We start from the raw sequence: 12,420 nt of genomic DNA on the forward strand, positions 1-12,420 counted from the left end.
GAGCCCTGGAGTTCGAGACCAGCCTCGGCAACAAAGCAGGACCCTGTTCTCTACAAAAATATTTGAGACCCTGTGTCTCTAAAAAAAGATAATTTTAAAAAGTAGCCAGGTGCAGTGGCAAGTGCCTGTAGTCCCAGCTACTTGGGAGGCTGAGGCAGGAGGATCCCTTGAGCCCAGGAGTTCAAGGTTGCAGTGAAGTATGATAATGCCATTGCATTCCAGTCTCGGTGACAGAGTGAAATTCTGTCTCAAAAAAATAAAACTAGGCTGGGTGCGGTGGCTCGCGCCTGTAACCCCAGCATTTTGGGAGGCCGAGGCGGTGGGATCACTTGAGATCAGGAATTCGAGACCAACCTGGCCAACATGACGAAACCTGTCTCTACTAAAAATACAAAAATTAGCCGGGCGTAGTGGCACACATATGTAATCCCGGCTACTCAGGAGGCTGAGGCACAAGAATCGCTTGAACCTGGGAGGCGGAGATCGCACCACTGCACTCCAGTCTCAAAAAAAACAAAAAACAAAAAACAAAAAAAAACTAACATAATTTAAAAAAAGCAAATGGATCAAGGAGGGGGATGGAAGAGTTAATGGTGAGGGAGAAAGGACTTACAGATAATCCCAAATCTGGTTTGTCTAAGATGAGGTTTCCCAACGTGAGCACTATTGACATTTTGGACAGGATATTTCTTTGTTGTGGCTGCAGTACTGTGTATTGTAGGATACTTAGCAACATCCCTATCTTCTACCTACAGAATGCCGGTAGCACCCCAACCCTAGTCGTGACAATCAAACATATTTCCAGACATTGCCAAATATCCCCTAAGACAGGGATCCCCAACCCCTGGGCTGCAGACTAGTACTGGTCTGTGGCCTACTATGAACCAACAGCAGGCAAGCCAGCATTACTGCCTGAGCTCTGCCTCCTGTCACATCAGCTGTGACATTAGATTCTTATAGGAGCAGGGAACCTTATTATGAACTTTGCACATGGGGGATCTATAGGTTGTGCGCTTCTTATGAGAATCGAATGACTGATGATCTGAGATGGCACAGTTTCATCCAGAAAACATCCCTACCCCCACCACTCCCACCCCAGTCAGGTGGAAAAATTGTCTTCCATGAAATGGGTCCCTGGTGCCAAAAAGGTTGGGGACCACTGCCCTAAGGGGTAAAGGTCCCCCCTGGGTGGGGAGCATTAGTCTAGGTGAGTGTTTATGAGGCAGGAGAATAGGGTCTAGAGGCAGGGAAATTAAGACTGATTCACCCTGACTTCCTACAACTAAGTTGATAGGAAAACCTCAACTTTCCACGCCTAAGTAACAAAAAGACCAGAGGCTACTTCCTTTGCAAACCCCCACCTTTTCTGTGCAGCAGATGGAAAATTGAAAGTTGGTTGCAAAATTGGTTGCTTTCTGCAAACAGACATTTGCATGGGAGTGTAACTTTGTAACTTCACTTCAGCCTCTGACTGGTTGCTTTCTGCAACCAATCAGACTGATTGTGGGCCACCACTTCATTTACATGGGGTGAACACCAAGTAGACAATGGGAAATCTCTAGAGGGTGTTTGGGTCCCAGAAGATTCCTTCTCCAGGGCCCTTGAGCCACTGCTTGGGCCCACTCCCACACTGTGAAGTGTACTATCATTTTCAATAAATCTATGCTTTCTTTGCTTCACTCTTTCCTTGCTTTGCTGTGCATTTTGTCCAATTCTTTATTCAAAACGTCAAGAAACTGGACAACTTGCAGTCGAGACCCCTACCAGTAACAGCTATGTCATTAATTAGGGCCTACCAGAAGAGGTGCCAGAATGGCTCTTTGATTATAATCTCAAACTTGAAGGGGCTGAACATTTTCCTGCAAGGCGTGGTAAATCTATGGAGGAGAGCAGATGTGACCTTTTTCTAAATGTTCGTTTCAGCTGTAGATATTCGTATCTTTCTCTAGGGGTTCTGTGTTCCCCAAATATGGCTAGCTATACAGTCCTCAAATGTCAAGCCATTACATCAATAAGGAACAGTAGTTTCTTATAGAAAACTCAGGGGAAAATCAACTTTAAATGATCATCTACCTACATTACCCCTATATTTGATGTAGTATCTTTGATCATCATATTATGCCTATAGTTTAATTTTGCAAACACAAATATTGTAAATTGTATAGCCTGGTCAGTAGCCTTTTAAATGTTTTGTTGTACTCTAACATTATGTAATAAGTTGTCTTTTGTGTTTTCCTTGTCCCATTAGTATTTTGGTTCACAATACTTACACTCCTCAATGACTTACAGTGGTTAATAGACCAGTGATTCTATCTTCTTGATAGCTTTGGATATTTTTTATGTTTATAATCTTTTGATACTAGTAGTGTTTTAAAATTTCAAATGTTAATTATTGTTTACTTATACAACATTCTTAAAAATTTAGGTTCAGGAAATGACTTAGTCAAAAATATCTATTATAAATAGTAACAGGAATTTTAAATTTATAGTTATACATCACTTTATTCTATAATGTGAAAGATTTGGACATTATTACCTAGGCTTTCATTTTTTTTGTCACATTTAGAAAAATACTATTTTAAATCTACTGATTCCATCAGGGCAGGGGGAATAAGGGGCCTCAAAAATCTGCAAGCTGCCCAGGCCACTTGAGGCTATTTTAATGGCCTAACGTTAAGAGCAGTAGGGAGGATATGCAAAAAATTTACTGTAAAGAAACATTTCTTACTACCAAATTCTATTTAAATTTAACATTAGCCTCATCACCTTTTGTGAATTTTACAGGAAATACAGAAACTATGTTCTTTATATATAACTCAATACCATTCAAGCTCGAGATCAGGTGATAGCTGAACTTTCCAAGGCAAAATTAAGTGCCCCAACTGCATAGATATAGCAAAGATGTTAGTACTACAATGTAGCAATTATTTCTCTCTTTAATCAGAGTGGTCTATTGATTTTACATACTATGTTGTGTTTCTGAGACACAGTCTCACGCTGCCGCCCAGGCTGGAGTCTAGTGGTGTGCTCTGGGCTCACTACAGCCCCCACTTCCTGGGTTCAAGCAATTCTTCCACCTCATCCTTCAAGTAGATGGGACTATAGATGCGTGCCACCATACTTGGCTAATTTTCGTATTTTTAGTAGAGACAGGGCTTTGCCATGTTGGCCAGGATGGCCTCAAACTCCTGGCCTCAAGTGATCCGCCCACCTCAGCCTCCCAAAATGCTTGGATTACTGGCGTGAGCCACCGTGCCCAGCCTCACACACTATGTTGTAAGCTCCAAGTTTTTATTCATCTTTGCAAACCCAATGAGGTTTGCCTGTAATAAGTCTTCAGTGAACACTTCTTGAATTAAAGCTCTTTATTTCATTCTAAAAAGTCTTCAGGGTCCCCATATTTGAAACGTATGTCCACTCCTATCCTTTCATTGAGATTTATTAAAAGATAAGGTGAAGAGATGTGTGCATTCTATAAATCTGACTAGATTAACCATAATGTTTTCCTTTTCTGAAGATAACGCTGCTCTGCAAAATTTCTCAGTTGCATATCAATAAGACAAAAGCACCTCTGTAACAAAATTCAGATGTTTAATTTTTTTCAAAACTTAACTATACTAATGAAAATAAATTATATGTAGACCACCTTCAATATTTTTACATCATCTTTATACAACTGTAACAGTGCTTTCAAAAGACATTTTGTGAAGGACATTAATTTCACATTTAAAACGTGTTTCAAAAATAAGGGAACATTAAAGAACATCAAATTAGTCTGAAATATATCTCACAATGCTGAGAGGCATACTCTTCTTTATCAAATTAGCTGTATGTGGACTCAAGATAACATGGCTTTTAACTAATGACATTTCTTGTCCATTTCAGTAATTTCTTGGATCCAAAACAAAATCTGTGTATTTATTTCTTTGAAAACATCATTTGTCGACCGTCCTTTCACTGCCATGGAATGATTTGCCTTCTCAATCCAGTGGATTTTATGGGGAGCTTGCATTTTCTGTGCCACTTTCTCCAACAAGTTCTAAAGAGAAAAAGAAGAGGATACTAGACTAATGTTCTGTTGATATTTAATAAAAGGTCCTCTCTCCCCCGCCTATACTGGCATTCATTCCCAAGTATTCATTAAATGCTTTCTCACAGACAACTTTCTAGGCAATAGAATGTGTGAGGAAATGTCCGTAAAAGTGGCAGTCCACTTCTCTCAGCTATAGCAGTATCAGATCAAGCATTCATTACTAATAAAATGTTAAATAAATTGGAATAAAAAAATTTCTTCCCCCAAAAATCTTTTTCCCGAGCAAATTATACGCTCTGGGAAATACAAAGTTGTTTCATAATATTGGGCTAATATTTAGTAATGTGTAGACATTGCCAACCCTTTCTCAAGAATCCATTTTATAACAAATAATCTGCCTGAATGTTGAAATGATTAAAAAAATCTACAGTGTAGTAATCCCAAAATCAGATGATTCAGATATTAATCCTTCATTTTCCAAGAAAGGGTCACATCTACCAACTCTATTTCCAGGGAGACAAATTTTGTCACTATACTTATATTTTTAGGTTCTCAAAAGTAACAGAGTAACCAGGACACAAAACTAGCATTAGTCAAATAAGCAATTTTTAAAAGAGACTTGCCAGAAGTACCTTGCTCCCAAGATATTTCTGCCTTTCATTCTCTTTCATTCACACAAACATTGAGTTATAATTCACCTTTTCACACATTTCATCTGCTGAGCCTGACACAAACAGTACAGGATCTTTTAAACGAAAGAGGTCTTCATCTCTGAGTTTATGCTGCTGCTTTGGATGGTGCAGTGGGTAAGAAATACAAATGAGACCCCGAACAAAATCATCACCATCATCTGGCTCAATGTGACACATTACAGAAGCAGCTGCTCTTGAGCCCATTGAACGACCTAAAATCAATTAAAATTAAGTTCAGTTTGAAATATAAACTTTCACATAAAGTAGCAGTGATGGTGTAGGCAAATTGGACCTTTTACTGTTCATCATATCTGTTTACCAACAAATTAACTCCAAAAGGCAGCAATTAACAAGTTGCAATACCAGGCCAGGCGCGGTGGCTCACACCTGTAATCCCAGCACTTTGGGAGGCCTAGGTGGGCAGACTGCCTGAGGTCAAGAGTTTGAGACCAGCTTGACCAACATGGCAAAACCCTATCTCTACTAAAAACATAAAAATTAGCTGGGCATGGTGGTGCACACCTATGGTCCCAGCTACTTGGGAGGCTGAGGCAGGAGAATCACTTGAATCCCAGAGGTGGAGGCTGCAGTGAGCCAAGATGGCGCCACTGCACTCCAGCCTGGGTGACAGAGCAAGACTCCGTCTCAAAAAAAAAAAAAAAAAAAAAAAAAAAAAAAGCTAAAAATTGACCTTAAGTCAAATGCTAAAAAAAAAAGGCAATTATTTTTCTGAAGAACACTTAAAAGGACAAGGACAATCATTGTAAAGGAATCATCATATGCAAGAGGACGATTCAGGGATATGAATAAAAGGAGAGAAGCTCAGATTATAATACATATACATGAGGTTCAAGTTTGCTCTAAGTATATAAAGTGCTTTAACATTAAAAAGGTGACTTACCAAAACAACAAAAAAATCCTTAAATTAGCTCCCTATGATCAACTAATTTTAATTCTCCATTACCTATTCCTATATTAAAACAGGTAATTAACAAGTATTCACAAGTATTGCACTTACCTCCAAGAAAAACACCTGCAAGTTTGTATTCTCCTGATGTCTTCAGGTAATTCTAGAAAAATAAAAGAAATCATCAGTTCTTCACCTATAAAATATTCCACTGGAAAGGCAAGATATATTGTTTCTCATCATTACTGAAATGTATGAATATCTATGCAAAGATAACCAGAAAATCTTAAGGGATTTTTCTTAAAAGAAGTAAGCAGTCCTTCCTCTTCTGGTCATGCCTTCACTATTAAATCACATGTTACGTAATACAGGCAAATATGTGAGAAAAAAGTCAATCTACTTTTACTAAAATATTTAAGCACTAAACTATTTTTTAGAGAATAAATTATTTTTTAAAAAGGCCAGCAAAGGCTTCCAACTAATACCAAATTTGATAATGTTAACATCTAAAGTTCTTTTTTTTTTTTTTTTGAGACGTAGTCTCGCTGTTGCCCAGGCTGGAGTGCAGTGGCGCCATCTCGGCTCACTGCAAGCTCCGCCTCCCGGGTTCACGCCATTCTCCTGCCTCAGCCTCTCCGAGTAGCTGGGACTACAGGCGCCCGCCACCACGCCCGGCTAATTTTTTTGTATTTTTAGTAGAGACGGGGTTTTCACCGTGGTCTCAATCTCCTGACTTCGTGATCCGCCCGCCTCGGCCTCCCAAAGTGCTGGGATTACAAGCGTGAGCCACCGCGCCCGGCCAACATCTAAAGTTCTAAAAAAACTTATTAGTAAGCTTGAAATGATGTAGATCAGGGGTGTTCAATCTTTTGGTTTCTCTGGGCCACAGTGGAAGAACTGTCTTGTGCCACACATAAAATACACTAACACTCATGACACCTGATGAGCTTAAAAAAAATTGCAAAAAAAATCTCATAATGTTTTAAGTAAGTTTACAAACTTGTGTTGGGCCACGTTCAAAGCTGTGCTGGGCCATATGTGGCCCATGGGTTGGATGAGCTTGATTTAGAGAAACTGCAGTGTTATCCAGGATTTTAAGCAAGGTTTCTAAATAACATACACAGAAAACAGTATCATATTTATACATGCATAATATGGTAGATGAAATATTCTAGAATGCCAAAATGATGTGCTAAAGTTACATAATTCCAGTGAGAAAAATCATAAGTAGCTTCCTTGGCAATAACGGAGGAACATTTATGATGTAAGCATTCATCTCCATGGAAACTGATGACAAGGGAAATCTGACGACTAAAAAGTTTTCATGTACTGATGAGTTTTCTAAGAATATACTCATTCAAAGATTTTTTAATTAAACTAGATGAGTACTAATAAAATTTATCTTATATTTATTAAGGATTTCAAACAGAATTCTGTTATAAGTAAATATAAAGAAATTTTCTTACCAAAACTGATTTATATGCCTTAATTCTATGTACAATATTAAGGCCTTTACAGGTAAATCTCAGGCAGAAAAACCCATGAGATGCAAGATGGGATGCCAGTGACATCAAATGAGGAAGATTCATATCTCCTGATGCTCCATGTGTAAGAATTATTCCATATGTTAAGCTCTTGTTAGGTACCAAACAAACGGCATCTAGTAATTTATTTCCAAAAGGTATTTTTAATTTAACCTGGAATTCAAGAGAATAAACGGATCAAAAATTACTTTCTTGCCTATTAAGACAACTGAACAGCTATATATATGTTTGCTCTGTGAGGCTCATACTTCAAGTCATAGCCTCCAAATAAAAAGTAGTGATATTAATAATAGTATTTAAGTGCTTACTGTGTCGGGTATTATTATAAGTGCTTTATATGTATTAACTTATTTCACCTTTCTAACAATTCTATGAGGCAAGCACTACCATTATCCCCATTTTATAGATAAGGCACAGCAGATTAAGTAACTTGCCCAAGGTTATATAGCCGCTAGCTAGGATTTAAACTCAGGGTAGTCTACTCTAGATTCCTCGCTCTTAACCACTTATGCTATACTGCCTCCCACAGTGAAAGTTGAAAATAAGATTACTCTGAAGCCACATAATTACAAACAAACAAAAAACCAGGAACCCTGAAGATGCAGAACATACGAAAATATTACCTCTGTATGACTCATTTTCACTGTTGAATAACAAACTTAAAGTGCATTTACATCTGAGAAGCAAAGGACATCTCCCTGAAAAGAAGATTCTGTTGTGAAAGGTGAGTTGGCAGACATGGATATGACACAAAAACTATGAGTGAACACATTCAGTAGCTAAAATAAACATTTAGAATTACTTCCCTAAAATCTGGTGTCTTTACATGTACATTTTTCTATGGGCATTCAGAATTGGTTAGAGGGCCAGGTGCAGGGTTGGTAGATGTTATAGAAGATAAAACAAAGGTGGTACTTTGACGTGGAAACTGTAAGGTAATTCATATCAAAGAAGGATGCTGTATCTTGGCAAAAAATGATAATGTAAAAATGTATAAATACACATTTTTGTAAGAATCTTCATTCTAAACCAACTATCCTAAACTTAATTTTTCAGCATCTTTCCATTAATCCATCTTCTTCATCATTACAGTTCCCAAGCCTACCCATCCACATCTTGTCATGGAACTTCACAGTGCTGCCAGAAGGCAGAGTATATATGTCTTCACTCTGTTTACTTTGGACTTGGCTATGTAACTTGTTTTAACTAATGGAATGTAGGTAGACATTTCAATGTGTGACTTCTGAGCTGAGGCATGGCAAACTTCCAGAAGCCCTTTTGAACTTTCACCCTCAGCCATGAGAAAAACATGCTCTAGGTGGTTTTGCATTTTCAGCCTGGGTCTCAAAATGAAGACACATGGAACAGATCTGAACCCAAAACTGAAGTCTGGAGTCCAGACTAGTCTAACCAAGATCTGAACACCAGCTGATCTGAAGATCCATGAGCATGAAATGTAAGCCACTGAAATTTTGGGGTTGTTTTGTAGCATTCCTTCCTATGTTAAGAACTCTTGTATTGTTTAGGATATTACCAACATCAGGATCTCCATTACTCACCCATTTTTCCCATTAACATTTATTTATTCATTCATTCAATAGGTAACAATAACATGGTTTAAAGTTCAAAAGGTACCAAGAATATGTAGTGAAAAAGTCTCACTCATTCCAGTCTTGACTTGCCATCAGATTTCCCTCTCCAAAGGTAACCAGTATTATCTGCTTCTTACTTATCCTTCCATATAGCACTGTACTTATTTTCACACGAGTGTAAGTGTATTTATAAGAATAAATTCCCGGGGAAGGAATCGCTGTGTCAAAGGGTTTGTTCATAATTTTTTACAGAATTTTTTCATAGAACTTCCTGAGGTGAATACATTTCATTTTTGAATAGGTATCATGTGCACACGGTACATTAAAAAAATGTAAACAGAAGTCAAAGTATTTGTTCATAATTTACAGAATTTTTTTTCATAGATCTTCCTGAGGTGAAGAATACATTTCATTTTTGAATAGGTATCGTGTGTACACAGTACATTTTAAAAGACAATGTAAACAGAAGTTTCCTCACACTCTTCCCCCAGTCACCAAGTTCCTTTCACTTCCTAGAAACCACCATAACCAACTTATTATGTACCTCTCCCCATCTGTGTGTGTGAGCATGTAGAGTTCTCTTATTTCAGCCTGGAGAGCATTAGTCTGATCTGACTGCAAAAGTTTTGGAAGTTGAGTGAGATAAAGGAGATGAAAGACTTCAAGCTTCAATGTCCCTATCTTCATACATGCAGCCCCATAATTATGCCTGGGTTTCTCAGTTCAAAGATCCTCTGTTTTACTTTCTCAAGAGAATAAGCCTCCATCCAGTCTTCTAACAAGGTGAAAGGCAGTCACCCAACAGCGTGAAATGGGGAAGGGGATCTGGATATCCAATTGCTTCTCAGATTTCACCTAAATCATCTTTCTTTAAGCTCCTTACACCCACCTTCTGCACCACACCACCTTCATTCCCAGTACCACAGCTGTCCAGTGCTGCCAGTTTCCGTGCAGTTTGAAGATTTTGTGGTTAATACAGGGTTTGCTAAGACATACATGTTTTAGAGCCCGCTATCTGATTGCCAGCGTTTCCTTTCCTATTTTCCCATTGCTGGAGGTTTATGTTTGTTTTTAAATAACCTTAATGTAAGTTTAGTGAGAAACTTCATGAAGCAGTAAATTTAGATGCATGTAAACAACCACCATCTTAATTTAGAATGCTTCACTATTTTTTTTTTGAGACAGGTTCTCGCTCCGGCAGACAGGCCGGAAAATTGAGTGGCGCAATCATAAGCTCACTGAATCCTCGAGCTCCTGAGCTCAAGCGATCCTCTCGCCTCAGCCTCTTGAGTAGATGGGACTACAGACGCTCACCACCACGCCCGCTAATTATTTGTAAATGTTTTTGTAGAGACGAGGGTCTCCCTATGTTTCGCAGGCTGGTCTTGAACTCCCGGGCTCAAGAGATACCCCCTGCCTTGGCCTCCCAAACCATTGGGATCCCAAGGCGTTTGCCACCTCTCCCGGTCTGCTTTACTACTTTTCAGACTTCACGATGCACAGTGTGTTCTTCACGGCTGGTGCACACATGCTGGTTTTCTTCAGAAACATGGAAAATGCCCCATAAGACAATCCCCAAGCAACCTGCTCTAGGTCATCTGGGTTTGTTTTTTTGAGACAGTCTTGCTCTGTCCCTGAGGCAGGAGTGCAGTGGCGCAACCTCGGCTCACTGCAATCTCTGCCTCTCGGGTTCAAGAGATTCTCCAGCCTCAGCCTCCCGAGTAGCTGAGATTATAGGCGTCCGCCACCGCGCCCGGCTAATTTTTGTATTTTTAGTAGAGCCGGGGTTTCACCATGTTGGCTAGGCTGGTTTTGAACTCCTGACCTCAGGTGATCCACCCGCTTTGGCCTCCCATCGTGCTGGGATTACAGGCGTGAGCCACCACGCCAGGCCACTGTCGTCTGGGTTTTCATCTCTGGCTTTAGGTTCAGAGAGGGCAGGGTTTGAAGCCTGGCCCGGCCTCAGTGCCCTCAACGGCGATGGTGAAGATGACCGGCCAGAGGTGCTGCGCCCACGAAACGCCAGCGCTAGTGGCATCCGGAGCGCCAGCTCCACCGGCTGGGCGGTCGGCGGAGTTCTAGGACAACTCCTACTCACAAGGGCTGGGCGATCACCTCCCACGCCACGGGACGGAGACGCCACAGCCCCTTCAACTTTCAGTTACAAACGTTCGTGCCCTGTTACGTCCACAGCATTACGCTGGCTGTCGTGGGGCAAACAAAAACGTTGAGTCCGAGTCTTACAGGGGGTCGGGTCAACAACCCCCAGCGAACATGGACAGAAAATTCAAAGCGGGTCTCACGGGCGTGCGGGGCTCGGCGGCGCTCGGGCACGGGATCCGTTCTCTCCGCAAATGCGCGCTGCCGGGGCTACGCCGCGGGCCGCCCCCGACGACCCCTCTCAACTCCGAGGCTGCTTCGAGCCAGTCACCCGGGACTGGCTGACGTGGTCCAGGTTGGCCCCGTCCGGCTCTCCCCGCCCGAACCAACCCCACATTACGCCCTCCTACTCGGCAAAGCGGACGAAGCCCCCACCGGCTGGTGCCCGCGGGCACTGAACTTAGCGGAACGCCTCCCGGCTCGGACCAGACGCCCCTGAGGAGTGACGCCCGCGAGCCTCAGACGCCTCAGGCGGGCCTGCCGGGTACTCTCCCCGTCTCCCAGGAAGCCGCCCGTCAGCCGGCAGCGCCAACCGCCACCGCCGCACTTACCCGGGAAGGCAAAAGTGGCTGCGGGCACCCAACCGCCCTCACTCCCTTCAGGGAGCTAACTAGCGCGCTCGAAGCGACCGCCTCGCCTGCCCCGCCACAGCGTTCGGCTACGACGCACGCGCGCGCAGGCCACGCCCCCGGGTGCGCGGGCCGGGCCGCAGAGCACGCCGGGAGCGTGAGTCTCCCAGCCCGCCACATCCCAGGGCTGTACGCGCGGACGAGCGGAGCTAGGGGAAGGTGCCAGGGTGGCCGCCGCCTCAGTAGCACGCAGACGGCTGGAAAGTCAGCTCCCGTTTCCGCCTCACCCAGGATTGCTCCACTCGGGGCCTTTCCGCATCCCAGCCACCACTCCATTCCGAGGCGCGATCAGCTCTGACCAGTCTCTACCTCACACCCATAGTCGATTCGTTAGTCCCGTTAAGGTCAAACGCTGACAGAATCCAACCGCTTCGCACACTTCTGCATGGGGTCAAGCCCCCTGTTTACTTTGCGGGGATGATTGTAACAATCACTTAAATGGTCGCCTCGTACCATCTTGCCCCCGCCTGGGCCTTGTCTGCGACGCCGCAGCCACGTGGATGCTGTGGAAGCCTATTTCCCCGGATCGTCCAAAGGCTCTGCGCTCATTGCCAAAGCCAGCGGCCGGCAGTGGCCTGTGCTGTGGCACGCGATCGGACCCCACATCTCCCCTCTCCATCTGGCTCCTTTCCCTGGAGGCCCAGGGCAGCCCACACTTCGCTGTCCTCACCACCACCCACCAGGCGGGACCCCACGACGACCGGCTTTTGTCTTGGCTGCTCCCTCCCAGCGTGGGCCGCGTCTCCTGGGGGTTGGCAGGGCGCATGGTTTTCACAGCGAGGCCTCCCCTGATCGCCTCCCTGCTCTTCCTGTCCTTCCCCGGTCACTTCACGAGCTATGGATGTATCTGTGTCTCCTCACTG

At 42.9% G+C, this 12,420-nt stretch overlaps 1 protein-coding gene across 3 annotated transcripts; it reads right to left on the reverse strand.

The window, feature by feature from the left end:
* Positions 1-3,572: 3,572 nt before the first annotated feature.
* Positions 3,573-11,584, reverse strand: TEX30 (testis expressed 30). 3 transcript variants are annotated; one of them, XM_032151271.2, is made up of 6 exons: positions 11,480-11,584; positions 7,800-7,874; positions 7,099-7,329; positions 5,744-5,795; positions 4,732-4,937; positions 3,573-4,039 (listed from the first exon to the last, which is right to left on the reverse strand). In XM_032151271.2, exons 2-6 carry the CDS (start codon positions 7,812-7,814, stop codon positions 3,860-3,862), a joined length of 684 nt encoding a protein of 227 aa, XP_032007162.1. In that variant the 5' UTR covers positions 7,815-7,874; positions 11,480-11,584; the 3' UTR covers positions 3,573-3,859. The 3 variants fall into 3 exon arrangements, with proteins under 3 accessions (XP_032007162.1, XP_058294037.1, XP_032007163.1); XM_058438054.1 differs by lacking the exon at positions 11,480-11,584 and adding an exon at positions 11,279-11,295; XM_032151272.2 differs by lacking the exon at positions 7,800-7,874.
* Positions 11,585-12,420: the final 836 nt, after the last annotated feature.

This window comes from Hylobates moloch, unplaced genomic scaffold (genome assembly GCF_009828535.3).
Source record: "Hylobates moloch isolate HMO894 unplaced genomic scaffold, HMol_V3 SCAFFOLD_4, whole genome shotgun sequence".
Taxonomy (NCBI): domain Eukaryota; kingdom Metazoa; phylum Chordata; class Mammalia; order Primates; family Hylobatidae; genus Hylobates; species Hylobates moloch.

Excerpts from the sequence above, each read along its gene's own strand:
- TEX30 (XM_032151271.2), bottom strand. Across the intron at positions 4,938-5,743 it reads TGCAGGTGTTTTTCTTGGAG|GTCGTTCAATGGGCTCAAGA; the intron begins GTAAGTGCAATA and ends AATTGATTTTAG. Across the intron at positions 4,040-4,731 it reads CAGATGAAATGTGTGAAAAG|AACTTGTTGGAGAAAGTGGC; the intron begins GTGAATTATAAC and ends TTTTCTCTTTAG.